Source organism: Embiotoca jacksoni, unplaced genomic scaffold (assembly GCF_022577435.1).
Source record: "Embiotoca jacksoni isolate LCO1_2020_lvr unplaced genomic scaffold, fEmbJac1.0.p SCAF_19, whole genome shotgun sequence".
Classification (NCBI taxonomy): Eukaryota; Metazoa; Chordata; class Actinopteri; family Embiotocidae; genus Embiotoca; species Embiotoca jacksoni.
The window spans coordinates 2,811,357-2,829,197 of record NW_027185329.1 but is presented as its reverse complement, the minus strand read 5'-3'; the positions used below and the strand labels follow the sequence as shown (position 1 = coordinate 2,829,197).

Here is a 17,841-nt window from a genome sequence, read left to right as displayed (position 1 = left end):
CTTTCTGGGTTACATTTACAGACGGCATGAAAATGTAAATCACAGTCATCTGTCTCTAACAAATTGGGGCGCTTTAGTAACTTCATTAAATGTAGTATCGGCTTGCTGACTTGCTCTTAATGATGATATTTCCATATTCATTTGTAGCAGGTCATATCGGCCATATTTCCTTTTTTTATTTAGCTTTACGAGGTGAGATAAAAAAAATTCAGAGATTGTACCTCGCTCCATTCATAACCTTTGGGAGTACGTTTTAAAACTAAACATCAGCACGGGTGTTACAATCATTTTTAAAGTACAAGTACAAACCGGACCGGACACTTGTCAAAATGGGGAAATCGGCAACAATTAATTATTATACAAATAGTTAAAATGCTTCACAAAGGCTACGGTAATGAAACAGTGAGTTGGGGGAAGTGTTTTGAGTCACATTTGTGTTTCAAAAGGGGAAGAAAGTCACTGTCCAAGACGTAAAAAGGCACTTTTTCTTTGACATTTGAGGAGTTGTGCACCAAAGATTCATCCCTCAGGGTCAGACTGTCAACACCCATTTCGACTGACGTTCCCGAGAGAAAAGACATTTGGTGAAAACCACCCGAACTGTGGCCGGATGGCACTTTGGTTCTCCAACATGACAACGTGCCCGCTAACAGCACGTTGAAAATGTGTAAGACTTCTTTATGTTCTTCAGAAATTTGACTCAAAATCTGAGGTGCTCTCTCTGCTTCAGTTTCAGATCCATGGTGACATCACTGATGCAACGGTGAGTCAGAAACTAGGTGAAATATCCAAATTAATCTGCCAAATTTAAATAATTAAACTCCTTTTTTGTAAATACATCAAGGTCACAGTTGCACAAACGATGTGGGTCAAAACATGTCTTTATTTTACTGTATTTAAGATTTAATCAGTGTTTCTGAATATATTTGTATTCTGCAGATGGACATATATTATCCCTAAATATTTATGAAGGATTAACAAACTAGTGTTTTCAAAGGAGTAGGAACCTAAACAAAACGGGAAGTAATCACTTTATCCTGATAAAAAAAAATGTAAAAGACAATGGACTAACAGAACAGGTATGTTTTATTAAAGTCCATTAAAGTTGACAGCACCGAAGTGGACACAACATCGGGTCATCGTTGGATGATCAAACTATTTACTCTGGTGAATCATTCACATGTTTGTTTGCTCCCGCTCATCACTTCCAGTTGATAAAATCAGATTTACTGGCAGGTGGGCAGGTTCATCACACCATCGATACACCACTGTCGCATCGGCTGAACTCCGTCATGTCTGCGCCCTCTGAGACACACAAAGTCTATTACATCATTATGGGTTGAATAAAGCTTCTGTTGATGTGTGTATCTGAACATGATATTATGGCTGTTCAAGTCATCTCTATTCACAGTGCACGGTTCTGCAAAAGATAACAGATAAATATCATCTTGTTAATGTCAGTAAAACACAAATGTACTGCACACTCAATATGTAATTTTTTCTTTTAAGTCTTGATTGGAAAAATATATTCAGTTGTTTACCCAATAGTTATTCATGCAAAATTCATATTTTATAGTTGGGTATGTTTAACAGCTCTGTATTTATACAGTGTTAATAAACAAAGTTCGACAGTACATTCAATCCTAAATTGGAAACTAAAGGTAGTTTCACTTTTACAGAATACAAATAGAATTCAATATGTGAACCATAAAGGGAACCGTAACTCACTGAGGCATCTCATACGTCCAGTCCATTGACCGTTGAGGCAGGTCATGTACGGCTCACCCTCCATGGTGTAGAGATTCTGACAGATGTATTCAACCCTGTCATTGTGATTGTATTTGAACAAAACAGAATTCTTGGTGTCTCCGCCTAAAAGAGCTGGTGGAGTCGCACACGTCTGTGCATCTACAAGAGAGTGGGCAACAACGGAAAAAGTACAAGTTGAGAAGTTGTTCTGTCCCATTTACCACATTTTCACCGTTGAGCAACGGATATTTGAGTCGGTAACACAGTTTTGTGGAAATACAAAGCAAACATCACAGAGATATTATTTTTACAATTGGCACCTTTACACAAATTAAAAACTGATTTATCTTTGATGTTGATTTACGGGCCGCCACATCCTGAGATAAAATTCTTAGCATCAAAAAATTCCTCCAGGAAACATCTAGAAGCTGCGTCATGGATTTTCTTCAGCCATTATTTCCACTGATAAGGAACAACAAAACTGACTTACCTTCACATGTTGGTATTGCATGACTGAGCTGTCCGTCTGCTAAACATTCAAGTGTTGCCATCCCTTGAATAAGTTGTCCGTGAACTTGACAGACAAATGTTAACATTTCTCCTTTCCTTAGTTGATTGCCTTGTACACGGGAAGTTATTCTGAGGTTGTTTGGTAATATTGGGATGTTGCATCTCTCTGTTATGAAGAAGAGAATCCGTTGTTGTAACGTTTATATTGGCTATATAGAAGATTTTTAGACCCAATAAACCCAAATATGATGTAAATCTATGTCCAAATCATTATTCTGATTACACCAAAACACAGTAAGTACATGTGGAAAATGTTTCTTTTGATGAAACAGCCTATAATAAAGAGTTAGACACTGACATTAAGCCCGAGAGCCAGGTAGAATTTGTCTGAGGAGTTTAATTGAGACCAAACATGTTCATAGCTTCTTTCAATGGCCTCAAAGGGCTAAAAACCACAAACTGCAGATGTAACTACAGGAACATATATAACGATCCTTGATGGGAAAGCACACAAACGCTAAATTATAAATAAAACTAGCGTGCAAAACTCAAAATCTTGAACAACGCTGGATGCATCAAATAAAAATAGAATACCGGCAATATCAGATTAATATACTTCAATCAGCATCACGCTGATGATAGTTTAGAGCTCAAATGCATCTGTTTTTTTCTAATTAATTGAAGTTTATTGATCTGTGAGCACCGGTATTTGTTTCACATACTCCAAGTTACCCTTAATATTCCACTTTAGCTTTGACCTGTTGTCACGTTTTGGAGCGAGTGAAACTTCTCGTAATTTAATATCCTCAATAAGTTGTTCTGTGAATCTTATTAATATTCAAGGTCATCTAAAAGATGGTTAAAGACAAATATACAAATTAAAAGGTCATCAGATCAATTAAAATAAGTCCCACCCAAGTGAAAGTGAACTTACTCAAGCAGGTGGGGAAAGGGCTGTTCCACTGCCCAGTTCGTAAACACCGAATTTCTTCTTGCCCGTCCAGGTCATAGTCAGCCGTGCATCGAAACCATAATCTACCTCCAATCATCACTCCTTCATTGGCTGATGGTAATCCATCTGCAATTATATTTGGGAGCAATTCGCCAACTTCACAGGTGATGCCTGAGAAGAATATAATATCTGAGTTTATGTCACCGTTATAATATATGCAGTCGTTATAAAGTTAGAAGGCATCACTTAAATCTTTTTGAAAGAGGAAGTAGTAAGCGTCATTTTCTGCTAAATCTTTTACTGTGACACCTCCACAGCTCAAAGCTGGAGATAAACAAAGACTCACGTTCACATATTGGTGCACGTTTGCTCCATCCTTCCAGCAAACACGTGCTGTTGTCATCTTTACCCACCATTTGGTACCTGCAATGAAAACTATGATGAAACCTTCTTGTCTGAGATGAAAACACTAATCGACCAGACGAGTTACCAAATGGAGAAAAAGGTTAATGTCTAAAAAAAAAAAAATTCAATTTATTGTCGGTAACACTTAATCTTAATAAAAACTTATAGGCAGCATACAAAGAACAACTAAACATATGTAGTTGTAAGCACATAGTGGGCATTTTGAGATTTGTTTTGGTGATTATTAATGTATTTGCCACTAATTGTTATGTTACTGTGAAACCCATCAGTCCTAAATATTCTTGTAACTACATTGTAGTTTATTCTAAATAATATCGTGTGTGTATACAGTACTTCTGAAGCCTGTGTTACCATAATATTTAGTTTTAATGAATAATTTTAGATCCACATACCCTTCATTGCAGAAATATTGGATAACTGTTCCAAACACCAACTCGTCGCCAATGATAATCTTATAATAGCCATTGGGAGTATCATCAGGAAGTTCACATGGCTTTACTGAAGAGAAAAGAAAAGATACATTATTCATCAATCTTTTTTCTCAGTATTTTTTTCCCCTTCTGTTGTTGGATTTTAGATGAAGACACTTGCAAACTGACAGTGGTGCGATTAAATTGAAGGCTTTTTGCAGCCAACTCGTGGATAGAATTTACTGTCAGAAACAACATACGTCATTTTTTCTCTCAGTACCACATTTACAAATTCCAAGTATCAACAATTATAAACTACTCTGGTCAAAGGTCTAAAGTTGTTTGATGATATTTTGAAAATATAGTGAATTGCAGCCAATGAAGGATTCACGTTTGCCGTCACCTGATAACTGCAGTCACCCAAACAGCAACCAAAGAGAGAGTAGGACAGAAAAAACATTGAACTCACGGTAGCATCTTTCCCGAAGGACTTCCAGCCAGCCCCCAGCTATGCACACATACTTGATGGTCGAACTTGATATGTAACCCGTTTCACACGTGAAATCGATCACGTCCCCTTTTTCGTACTCGGCTTTTTGGGTCGCGTCTGACACGAAGGCCAAAGGAACGAGTGGGAGCTTTGAACAAGCTAACAAACACAGTAGAAAGGAGAGGAAATTGGACACGTCTTCACAAAATCAATCCAACACATGAGCAGGAAAGAGCTTTAGCTGGGTAGGAAAACAACTGAGACTGTACTCTAATCCTCATGTGATAAACTCCACAAAAATGTCAAATTTAACTCACTTAAGTCACTAAATATCTCTCTTTACGACCATTCTCACTTTAACCCTCATGTTGTCCTTCGGTCAAAATGACCAAGTTCTATTTTATGTTCATATTTTTTGGGATCATTTGGTGACAAGGAGGCTGTGAGGGTTTATTTACAGAATGATGACCAATGATCCCAAAAAATATAAAAATATAGAAATAAAATAGAACTTGGTTGAACACAGCTGCACACTTTTTGACCCGAGGACAACACGAGGGTTAAACTGAGCATCAAACTACAATTTCAAATTTCAAATTTTTTTCAAAAAGTCTGTCTCACCATTCTGTGATAAAGAAACTTCCACTTTCCACCACAGCTGGAGAAACACAAGGATGACCGACAAACGCATTTCAAAAGACAAAAATCGACCTGAGCCCGACTCCTCTGACAGACTGTGTCCTGTGTGTTTGGGAGGGCTGAGGGTTACAACACGGACTGACCCATTGGGGTGAGGAGGGGGGTGGGGGGTTGGGGGCATTCCTCTCTACTGACTTTAGTATGGAAGGAAACATACATCTCTTCAGCATATTTTGGGTTTACGCTTTTTCTCAATTATTTTTGATCTTATTTTGGACAAGAGGCTGCGATGGATCCGTCTTTATTACTAGTTTTTATGTTTGTCTGAAAATGCATGTGGCTGCTGGTCTTGGCCAGGACATCCTTGCAAAAGATTTTAATCTAAATGAGGACAAAGTAGGGATATAAATGTGATGAAAAAAAACATAAAAACTAAAAGTATTCTATACAAGAAATTAGGTCAGAAAGTGAGTTTAGTTACTTCAAAATCTCAGTAAAAAACAACAACAACTGTTGTTACAGCTTGTTAACTTCCTGTTATATAAATATATTATACACTTGCATATTGTTTGACGTCACAGATGATAAAATAATGGATTTTGTTGGAGAAGATCATTTGCATGTTAAAAATGGTTGTAAACAGCTGATTAATGAATAACAAATGTGATCTATTTAACCATAACACATAAATGTGAGTGTAGAAAAAGACAATGGACTGACGGAACATATAATAATTGAACTTTTTTTTGTAAATACATCAAGGTCACAGTTGCACAAACGATGTGGGTGAAAACATGTCTTTCTTTTACTGTATTTAAGATTTAATCAGTGTTTCTGAATATATTTGTATTCTGCAGATGAACATATATTATCCCTAAATATTTATGAAGGATTAACAAACCAGTGTTTTCAAAGGAGTAGGAACCTAAACAAAACGGGAAGTAATCACTTTATCCTGATAAAAAAAAATGTAAAAGACAATGGACTGACAGAACAGGTATGTTTTATTAAAGTCCATTACAGTTGACAGCACCGAAGTGGACACAACATCGGGTCATCGTTGGATGATCAAACTATTTACTCTGGTGAATCATTCACATGTTTGTTTGCTCCCGCTCATCACTTCCAGTTGATAAAATCAGATTTACTGGCAGGTGGGCAGGTTGATCACACCATCGATACACCACTGACGCATCGGTATAACACCGTCATGTCTGTGCCCTCTGACACACATGAAGTTTATTACATCATTATGGGTTGAATAAAGCTTCTGTTCATATGTGTATGTGAACATGATATTATGGCTGTTCAAGTCATCTTTATTCACAGTGCACGGTTCTGCAAAAGATAACAGATAAATATCATCTTGTTAATGTCAGTAAAACACAAATGTACTACACACTCAATATGTAATTTTTTCTTTTAAGTCTTGATTGGAAAAATATATTCAGTTGTTTACCCAATAGCATATTCTGTCATGACACAAAGAGTAAACATTACTATCTAGTAAAACGGACACAGGTTAAAGGTACGTTGCCTTCCTTTCCCCTCCCCATTTTATTACATAAAATTAAATTAAATCTATGTTTTGGCAGTCTTGGCTTTAATTTTCCTTATTGATCTCCTTTTTCTTTTCTGTGTTTTGTTTTAATCTCTAAAAAAAAAAGAAATGATGATTAATTAGTCCTTTTGTTATATTTTGTTTACAAGCGTGCAGCTAATGTTAAACATTTTGTAAACAATGTTTTCTGTCCTATACGAGTTCGTATTTTATAGTTGGGTATGTTTAACAGCTCTGTATTTATACAGTGTTAATAAACAAAGTTCGACAGTACATTCAATCCTAAATTGGAAACTAAAGGTAGTTTCACTTTTACAGAATACAAATAGAATTCAATATGTGAACCATAAAGGGAACCGTAACTCACTGAGGCATCTCATACGTCCAGTCCATTGACCGTTGAGGCAGGTCATGTACGACTCACCCTCCATGGTGTAGAAATTCTGACAGATGTATTCAACCCTGTCATTGTTATTGTATTTGAACAAAACAGAATTCTTGGTGTCTCCGTCTAAAAGAGCTGGTGGAGTCGCACACGTCTGTGCATCTACAAGAGAGTGGGCAACAATGGAAAAAGTACAAGTTGAGAAGTTGTTCTGTCCCATTTACCACATTTTCACCGTTGAGCAACGGATATTTGAGTCGGTAACACAGTTTTGTGGAAATACAAAGCAAACATCACAGAGATATTATTTTTACAATTGGCACCTTTACACAAATTAAAAACTGATTTATCTTTGATGTTGATTTACGGGCCGCCACATCCTGAGATAAAATTCTTAGCATCAAAAAATTCCTCCAGGAAACATCTAGAAGCTGCGTCATGGATTTTCTTCAGCCATTATTTCCACTGATAAGGAACAACAAAACTGACTTACCTTCACATGTTGGTATTGCATGACTGAGCTGTCCGTCTGCTAAACATTCAAGTGTTGCCATCCCTTGAATAAGTTGTCCGTGAACTTGACAGACAAATGTTAACATTTCTCCTTTCCTTAGTTGATTGCCTTGTACACGGGAAGTTATTCTGAGGTTGTTTGGTAATATTGGGATGTTGCATCTCTCTGTTATGAAGAAGAGAATCCGTTGTTGTAACGTTTATATTGGCTATATAGAAGATTTTTAGACCCAATAAACCCAAATATGATGTAAATCTATGTCCAAATCATTATTCTGATTACACCAAAACACAGTAAGTACATGTGGAAAATGTTTCTTTTGATGAAACAGCCTATAATAAAGAGTTAGACACTGACATTAAGCCCGAGAGCCAGGTAGAATTTGTCTGAGGAGTTTAATTGAGACCAAACATGTTCATAGCTTCTTTCAATGGCCTCAAAGGGCTAAAAACCACAAACTGCAGATGTAACTACAGGAACATATATAACGATCCTTGATGGGAAAGCACACAAACGCTAAATTATAAATAAAACTAGCGTGCAAAACTCAAAATCTTGAACAACGCTGGATGCATCAAATAAAAATAGAATACCGGCAATATCAGATTAATATACTTCAATCAGCATCACGCTGATGATAGTTTAGAGCTCAAATGCATCTGTTTTTTTCTAATTAATTGAAGTTTATTGATCTGTGAGCGCCGGTATTTGTTTCACATACTCCAAGTTACCCTTAATATTCCACTTTAGCTTTGACCTGTTGTCACATTTTGGAGCGAGTGAAACTTCTCATGTAATTTAATATCCTCAATAAGTTGTTCTGTGAATCTTATGAATATTCAAGGTCATCTAAAAGATGGTTAAAGACAAATATACAAATTAAAAGGTCATCAGATCAATTAAAATAAGTCCCACCCAAGTGAAAGTGAACTTACTCAAGCAGGTGGGGAAAGGGCTGTTCCACTGCCCAGTTCGTAAACACCGAATTTCTTCTTGCCCGTCCAGGTCATAGTCAGCCGTGCATCGAAACCATAATCTACCTCCAATCATCACTCCTTCATTGGCTGATGGTAATCCATCTGCAATTATATTTGGGAGCAATTCGCCAACTTCACAGGTGATGCCTGAGAAGAATATAATATCTGAGTTTATGTCACCGTTATAATATATGCAGTCGTTATAAAGTTAGAAGGCATCACTTAAATCTTTTTGAAAGAGGAAGTAGTTAACGTCATTTTCTGCTAAATCTTTTACTGTGACACCTCCACAGCTCAAAGCTGGAGATAAACAAAGACTCACGTTCACATATTGGTGCACGTTTGCTCCATCCTTCCAGCAAACACGTGCTGTTGTCATCTTTACCCACCATTTGGTACCTGCAATGAAAACTATGATGAAACCTTCTTGTCTGAGATGAAAACACTAATCGACCAGACGAGTTACCAAATGGAGAAAAAGGTTAATGTCTAAAAAAAAAAAAAAATTCAATTTATTATGTCGGTAACACTTAATCTTAATAAAAACTTATAGGCAGCATACAAAGAACAACTAAACATATGTAGTTGTAAGCACATAGTGGGCATTTTGAGATTTGTTTTGGTGATTATTAATGTATTTGCCACTAATTGTTATGTTACTGTGAAACCCATCAGTCCTAAATATTCTTGTAACTACATTGTAGTTTATTCTAAATAATATCGTGTGTGTATACAGTACTTCTGAAGCCTGTGTTACCATAATATTTAGTTTTAATGAATAATTTTAGATCCACATACCCTTCATTGCAGAAATATTGGATAACTGTTCCAAACACCAACTCGTCGCCAATGATAATGTTATAATAGCCATTGGGAGTATCAGGAAGTTCACATGGCTTTACTGAAGAGAAAAGAAAAGAGAGATTATTCATCAATCTGACTATAAACGTGAACAAAGATTTTAATTTTTGTATTTTTGTGTTCTTTTTTTTCCCCTTCTGTTGTTGGATTTTAGATGAAGACACTTGCAAACTGACAGTGGTGCGATTTAATTTGAGCTTTTTTGCGGCCAACTCGATAAAATTTACTGTCAGAAATAAAATACGCAGTTTTTCACTCAGACTTCTCCTTACCTTTACATTCTACTGTTTTCTTCCACTGGCCGTCGACACATGTCGCAGCGCCTTCAGCTGTCTCTTCAGGCACGACACACTGATAGTCAATAATCTCTCCGTTCAAATATTCATCTCTATTCGATGTGAACCTCATCGTCTGCTTCTCGTCTTTGATCTTGTCACAGTACACTGAAAATACAAGGCAGACAAAGCGGTCAAACCCTGTTTCCAAGACAATAAGTCATGTAGTCTATCTAGTTTTCTAGTTTAAAAAAAAAATGTTTACGTATGTAATTGCCATGTTATTTTGCAGAACTTCAACATTGGAAATTTTAAAGTGTGGTTAGGAAATGAAGGCAATCTTAACTTATTTTGAGGTCAACAGAGATTCTGGTTCTGTGCTTATATTTTGAAGGACATATGTTTCTCTGGTTTCTCGTGATGGCTCATCGCGTTTGCAGTAGCCATTTTCTGCCATGACAGTAACGACCAAAACTGACACATCGGCAGATAGCTCTAATTTCAAACATCTGTCTTTTTATTTCATACAGCTCAGTTTAGATTCTTAAAAAGTAATAAACATCACGGGTTTAAATTTGTTTGAAAAAAGGACAAGTGCATTCTTGGATTTTTAGCTCTATTTGTTCTATTTTGTTGTACTTATTTTAGTTTCTGTTTTTAACAGTGCAAAAAGACATTGTGCGATACTGTACTTTTTTTTTTGGTGATATAAATTTGAACGGCTCAAAAACTGACGACTTCATAAGAAACAAAATGTGGATCCAGAGGCTGGATCAGTTAAGAAACACTGGCCAACAACATGAAATGAAAGCCTTATTTGCCTCACGTCTTGGTCTGTTCAATTACCTCGTCTGTAAAGTAATAACAACACAATGGGGTTAAAGATTTTTGCATTTCTCAGGGTATTCAGAAACACATTCAGAAAACTGAAAAAAAATAAAAATCTAACCCAGCTTTAAAACTGGCATCATCTCAAAGCTTTCATCTTTGTGAAATGCTTTTGTGTGTACGTACGTGTACACGTGATGTTCTTCTCCTCCCATTCCCCGTTTGTGCATCTAATTTTGTCTTCTCCCGGCGCAGTTGTGTACTTATCACGGCACTTGTACGTTACTTCAGAGCCAGAAGAGTATTTCTTCTGATACGGCGCCGGGACGACAGCGTTCTCGACTTTCGGCGGCGGGAGGCAGTGTTCACCATCAGCTGTGAGAGGTGACAACACGTACAGGTTTTATTTATACCCTGCGATCTTTTTTGTGAACACATCTGATGAAGTGATAATGAAGGTGACTCACGCGTGCAGAGGCTTTTGAGGAATGACTGATCTGATGGCCATGTCCCATTTTGACAAGTTACTTCGTTAAACTGAGGCAAATATCCTGTGTTGCAACTAATCTTTAAACTCTGTCCATACGGTTCTTCAAATTTCCCGTTAGGAATCACAGGAGGTTGTCCACACAGTCTTTTATCTAGAGTGGAATAAAAACAATTAGGTTTGTATGTTATACATTCTATATATTTGATATATGTATTATAAAAAGAATGGGTATTTAATGGGGAACACTTTAAGGTAAGGACCAAGCGGCAACCAACAGTGACGTCACCCGTTGGTTCGTGAACGATCATTATAAAGCCTCGGGTTCAGAATTTGGCCGGCGGCATTTTGTTAGTTCGGAGCGGTTTGGAGGCGGTAGTGACCATATGGGGAGTCTTTGGAGCCTGCTTGGATGCAGTCAATGCAAAAACAATAGGCAGCAAGTGTTTCTAAAGAGAGGTTTTTGTTTTCACGTGTTAGTTTGTAATTCCAAAACTTAATTTGAACTTCTAACTTACGGTCTTGTACATCCCAGCTTGACATTGACAGTCTTACATTCAACATACTACTGTGAGCTGTTTGATTCTTGTTACTAATAATCAGACATGTAAGGCAATAAAGATGAATTACCAATACATGGCTGGAGTCCAGACCACTCTCTGCCATCACATTCGGCTTCACCCCACCAGCCTTTGGTGGAAAGCTTATAACCGACCTCACAGCTGTAGTACAGTTTGTTTTCACGGACAACTACAAATCCATTATCATATGGCGGTATTGGACACCTGTTATCTACAAAAATAAAAGGAAGTTAGTAACAATGCATTTTAGCCACGCTGGTAGCACAGCTGCAGAATTTGTTTAATGCACATCCTTAATCTGATTACTAACAATGCAATTCAAATTTGTCATAACTGTCTTGAATTTTTCTATTAAAAAACAACATAGGTCTTAAAACTGTATTTGTTTTGGTTGTATAATTTTACCTGGACATGTCAGAATCCCATGCCATTGACCTCGACCACAGGTGCAAGCTAATGTTAAACATTTTGTAAACAATGTTTTCTGTCCTATACGAGTTCATATTTTATAGTTGGGTATGTTTAACAGCTCTGTATTTATACAGTGTTAATAAACGAAGTTCGACAGTACATTCAATCCTAAATTGGAAACTAAAGGTAGTTTCACTTTTACAGAATACAAATAGAATTCAATATGTGAACCATAAAGGGAACCGTAACTCACTGAGGCATCTCATACGTCCAGTCCATTGACCGTTGATGCAGGTCATGTACGGCTCACCCTCCATGGTGTAGAGATTCTGACAGATGTATTCAACCCTGTCATTGTGATTGTATTTGAACAAAACAGAATTCTTGGTGTCTCCGCCTAAAAGAGCTGGTGGACTCTCACACGTCAGTTTATCTACAAGAGAGTGGGCAACAACGGAAAAAGTACAAGTTGAGAAGTTGTTCTGTCCCATTTACCACATTTTCACCGTTGAGCAACGGATATTTGAGTCGGTAACACAGTTTTGTGGAAATACAAAGCAAACATCACAGAGATATTATTTTTACAATTGGCACCTTTACACAAATTAAAAACTGATTTATCTTTGATGTTGATTTACGGGCCGCCACATCCTGAGATAAAATTCTTAGCATCAAAAAATTCCTCCAGGAAACATCTAGAAGCTGCGTCATGGATTTTCTTCAGCCATTATTTCCACTGATAAGGAACAACAAAACTGACTTCCCTCCACATGTTGGTATTGCATGACTGAACTGTCCGTCTGCTAAACATTTGTTTAATGCACATCCTTAATCTGATTACTAACAATGCAATTCAAATTTGTCATAACTGTCTTGAATTTTTCTATTAAAAAAACAACATAAGTCTTAAAACTGTATTTGTTTTGGTTGTATAATTTTACCTGGACATGTCAGAATCCCATGCCATTGACCTCGATCACAGGTGACAGTAAATTGCGTGCCACTGTTTGTGCACGTGTATTGAACTTCTTCACCATGGCTGAAACGTGCCTTGTTGTTGTTGGAAATGGACGCATGTTTAATGGTAATCTTTTTGCACCCTTTCGCTGTAAAAAATACAAAAAAAACAAAAACTGAAGTTAGATGAAGATCTAATTTGTTTCTATTTTCCTGCATCCCCCTGATCTACATAGGATTTCATTTGTTGAATAAAATCTCCCAGGAATTAAAAAAATAAAAAATACTTGTAACATGAATAAAGAAAAATAGAATGCAAAAATAAATGAGCTTTAAGGCAGAGCTTTGAATAAAATCACAGGCCCCTTTATGAGAGACACACAAGTGAACATCTCTGATGTTCTTTACAGTCAATTGAAGCCCTTTGTCTCCTTAATGTGGCAATTTTTATTCAGAAAAATAACAAAGCTGTATCTTTTGGTTTGCACTAATTAGGAAAACTGTTCTTTTGGTTGAGATTTGACGCTGAAGAATCTTTTTGTTCCTCATGTTCTTCACCAGAATTTTCTTAAGGCAATCAAGTTAAACAAAAATGTGCAAAGCAAATGAAACATATGTTGAATTTGGCAATTCTGTCAATTTTGTGAAATGTGTTCCACCCAAAATAGTTGAAAGGGGACTTTTAAATTCTGGTTTGGTCTCAGAAGGAGCAGCTCTTAGTCCCGTTGGGTGGAAATGACCAATCCAATCTGTCTTTTTCCCCACTCTCACAAATATAAAGTGAAAACAAAGACATGAAACCAGAAAGAAATATAATAAATACAAGGTTAATGTAACGATACCTTGACAAAGAAGGGCTGGCATCCATCCATCTCTGGTGCATCTGGCCACAGTGTCAACACTTGGTTTTTGGTAACCTGTTATACAGGAATAACGGACAGTGGAATCCAAGTTTGTTTGGGCCCAAAATGGCCACCGATTTAAATGAGGGTCTTCTGGTCGGTTGCATTTAACCTCTAGAAAAAGAGAAAGAGAAAAACAAGATTGGTAATCTTCACTGGAGGGTTGATGAACCACCACACAGTAAAGAAGAATTATCTGTTTCTGTTTCATACCGATGCATTCTGGTTCGTTGTCCCACTCCACGTTCTCATTGCAAGCAATCACTGCTGAGCGGGATTTTGAGTTTAAAATCCCGTACCTTTCTCCACACGTTACCGTGACGGTGTCACCAGCTAAAAACTCAGTTTGATAGGGAGGATTATATTGTGTTCCTACGGGTCGGGGCGTTGGCAGTTTACATTTTTTCACTGCGAGAAATTAAACATATTATTTGTTAGTTTTGTTGTACAGTAACAAGACAGCTCTAATAAAAATAAATGAATAAAACTAAATAAATATATATAAAAACAGATTTCTTAGGTTATACTTACGTTTACACAATGGTGTGGGACTCCACTCTGCTTTTGACCCTACTTTAATGCATTTGGAAGTTCTTCTGTCAACGGGCTCATATTGTCTTTCACAACCAAAATCCAGGACTGAGTTCTCTTTGTACTCTTGTGTACCTCCACGCACCGAACCGTTGTCAATCACAGGTGCTGTACATTTGATCTCTGTCAAAAATAAACGTTAACATTAATATAATAACTAATTAATAACATTGTAAAAAAAATTTTTTTTTAAAAAAGGCAAATGAACAGTAAGCACTGATTAACCTGATTATAGACTAAAATTATGGACCCGTTTCAAAACTTTTATAAGAAGTATAATTTATAACAATGATGTAATATAATAATAATGAATGGCAGAACACAGTTGGATAAAAATACTTCCTTGTGTTAAATTTTTGTTTTTACTCTGCACTTTATAAGAACTAAATTCCTGATAAGAAATTGCTGTTCTTATTGACCAATTAATAAATAAAGTAGAATAATTCTACTTTTATTCTGCCATTTATGAAACTTGACACCAGTGGAATTTTTACAATTCAGTTCTGAAGCAAACAGAAGGAACATTTCAGTACAATTTTAGGAAATGGAGTTAATCAGTTACTGATCTTTGATTTTGTTGTTTTTAAAATTATTTTTGAATGTTTGTAACTTCATTTATGAACCTGATGTTAAAATCAGGACAGGGTATGTTGGGTGTATTAGAGCCAGTTTCATGTTTTGTCCAGGGGACAGAAAAATATCAAGAGAATTTTTCACAGTCTTTGTGCACTGTCATACTGACTAAATAAACACAAGAGTGGTATCAAGAAAGCCAAAATATTTCCTCAAACAGTTTCAATTTCAAATTTTGAGTTCTATAACAGATATATTTTGAGCTGGGATGAACCAGAGTTTTATCCCAAATGTTATTAAGATGAACAACAACTTAATATTTGGGGCACACTGTACATTTTGGGTTTTGAGTCACCTTTTTGAAAGGGAATATTTAACATGACCTTGAACACAGTCCTGATTGTCTGCTGTGAACCCTAACTGAACTCTAATTCATTTCTGCTGGTTGTTAGGTGGTACAAGGTGGTCATTGGGTGATTAGTCGTCCTAGTTAATGGCTGCTGAGTGAAGTCTTTTCTGAATGTGTTTTCCGTTTTCATTGTTGACAGCCTCCTCTACCTTGGCATTTTGGAGCTTGGCCACTCCACTCTCCGTATTCGTTGCAATAAATCTCTGTTAACCCGCTCAGCATTAGACCTTTGGACTTGCAGCTAAATCGAACTACGTTGCCATAGGTTGCTTCTTCGGGATCCCCCATCACCTGGACATTACTGTCCACGTGAATGAATGCACACTTCTGGGCTGGAAGGAAAAACATGATAAAAGTCAAATCAACTGGATGACTAAAAAAAACTCAAATATTGAGTTAACCCTCGTGTTGTCCTTGGGTCAAAATGACCCGCAGCTGTGTTCAACCAAGGTCTATTTTATTTTCATATTTTTTGGGATCATTGGTGACGAGGAGGCTGTGAAGGTTTATTTAAAGAATGATGACCAATGATCCCAAAAAATATAAAAATATAGAAATAAAATAGAACTTGCTTGAACACAGCTGCACACTTTTTGACCCAAGGATAACACGAGGGTTAAAAGCAGATATGCAAATAATAAAAATAAAAAAATATATATTTCCAAAGGATCAGGTTTTACCTTCACAGACTGGAATAACACCATCCCAGCCTCCTGCCATGCAACGCCGGTAGTTTGTCCGAGTGACCATTTGATAACTGAGTTTAAGGCAGAAAATTAACAATGGAAATTACTTCAAAAAAAAAAACCCTCAAATTTACATGGAATACACTCAAAGCACTCGGAGGTGACATTAAAAACTTCCTGTTGTGCACGAACTGATCGCAGCACAGTGATGAAGCATGGAGCAGGAGGAGGCTATAACTTTGGTCACTAAGCATTCCAAGTTACATCTCTTGATCAACATCAACACCTGAGTTACACACATTTTTGTGACCACTGGTATGTGCGCACCATCAATTTTACCGTTGACATCAAATTTTGTGCCTAACTCCAGAAACTGGCAGCCGAGATCCTTCAAATGCTTCAGAAAGTCTTTGGCAATGAAGCAATGAGCTGAGTCCAAGTCCGAAGAGGAGCGGCCAGGTGGGTGTTTCTTCGACATTCATGGGGTTGTTGCACCGGGAATCCATGCGACTTCCCAAAAGTTTGATGTGCTCTCTACTCAAGTTTCAGCTCCATAGTGAAATTTGTAAATCCGCATGTACCAATGGTCACAACCAGTGGTGCCCATGTTGATCAAGCAATGATCCTGCTCCATGCTCATTACCACGCCGAGTTCCGTTCGTGCACTACAAGAGCAGTCTCTTTAACCTTTTGATGGCACCAAATAAGATATGACATTCAAGAATAAAAACAGAAAAGCACTGTGATCAACACTATTTTCATACCCTCTGTGGCAGGTGTATGCAACTTTCGACCCAAAGACAAAATCTTTTCCAACCTCGAGTTCAAAATCTGCATACAGAGCATCGCCCGGATGACCACAAGATCTCGCTTAAAACATATGAACAGAGAGAAGGTGATTAAATACATAGCAGTCGATAACAAAAGGAAATTCGATCTTCTCTTTAATAATAGTACATCTACAGATGTATCATTTGCTACAAATAATCATCCAAAGTTTGCCTTACTTTGGAAATCATACAAACTACTGCAGTGTCCATTTACCAAAACATGCTCTGACACTGCATGACATAGTGCTGTTATGTATGCTACCGTTTTCCATTCAAAATACATATTTACAACAGGAAGAGAAAGTAACTTACGTTCACACTTGCTGCCTGCAGAAAGCCATCCTCTGTCGGTACACGTCAGCTTGAAAAAGCCACTGAAGCCAACATTGCAGCCCACTCTCACTTGATTTCCACCGGTGTAGCTGTCCTGCATACTCGTGGTGTCAAAGTTAGAATCATACATGTTGCTGTTTAAGAACATCTCAAGTGTGCAGTCTGTGAGAGCAACAAACAAGAAATTATTATTAATATTATTTATTTAAACAACAAAACATGAAGCAAAAAAATGGAATGGACCCCACAAATGACGAAGTCTTACCATTGCTTTTCACGAAGGTGAGCGTGTGCATCCACAAAAAAATCAGGACAGAGCTTCTGATTATTACGTGCATTTTATCTTCATTACGGTGAACCACAAAACAGAACGAGAACCTGGAGACTGAAGAGCTATTATGCACAGAAGGAGCTGTGGATTTCACAGAGGAACAGAAAAAAAAAAAAAAGAGATTGCACAATGATTTACGCAAGTCTGTTCCAGCCCCCAAACATAATCTGAGC

General features: G+C 37.1%; 1 protein-coding gene across 1 annotated transcript; it reads right to left on the bottom strand.

Annotated features, from left to right (window-relative positions):
• Nucleotides 1–1,068: 1,068 nt before the first annotated feature.
• Nucleotides 1,069–17,709, bottom strand: LOC138200394 (complement factor H-like). Its single transcript, XM_069153009.1, has 27 exons — nucleotides 17,603–17,709; nucleotides 17,317–17,499; nucleotides 16,939–17,044; nucleotides 16,169–16,245; nucleotides 15,638–15,820; nucleotides 14,447–14,629; nucleotides 14,129–14,323; nucleotides 13,856–14,029; nucleotides 12,998–13,162; nucleotides 12,310–12,489; nucleotides 11,695–11,856; nucleotides 11,045–11,218; nucleotides 10,764–10,952; nucleotides 9,747–9,917; nucleotides 9,412–9,514; nucleotides 8,936–9,012; nucleotides 8,572–8,760; nucleotides 7,616–7,801; nucleotides 7,105–7,284; nucleotides 6,350–6,514; nucleotides 4,517–4,696; nucleotides 4,030–4,135; nucleotides 3,558–3,634; nucleotides 3,194–3,382; nucleotides 2,240–2,425; nucleotides 1,729–1,908; nucleotides 1,069–1,420 (listed from the first exon to the last, which is right to left on the bottom strand). Exons 1-27 carry the CDS (start codon nucleotides 17,673–17,675, stop codon nucleotides 1,227–1,229), a joined length of 4,227 nt encoding a protein of 1,408 aa, XP_069009110.1. The 5' UTR covers nucleotides 17,676–17,709; the 3' UTR covers nucleotides 1,069–1,226.
• Between the last annotated feature and the right edge of the window lie 132 nt (nucleotides 17,710–17,841).

What these genes read in the sequence shown, in the direction of transcription:
- LOC138200394 (XM_069153009.1), bottom strand. Translation starts at nt 17,675, where the DNA reads ATGCACGTAATAATCAGAAGCTCTGTCCTGATTTTTTTGTGGATGCAC. An exon ending in GCCAGCCCTTCTTTGTCAAG is followed by an intron (nt 13,163 to 13,855) that starts GTATCGTTACAT and finishes TATTTTTTACAG; the next exon opens with CGAAAGGGTGCAAAAAGATT. An exon ending in CCTCAAAAGCCTCTGCACGC is followed by an intron (nt 10,953 to 11,044) that starts GTGAGTCACCTT and finishes CACCTCTCACAG; the next exon opens with CTGATGGTGAACACTGCCTC.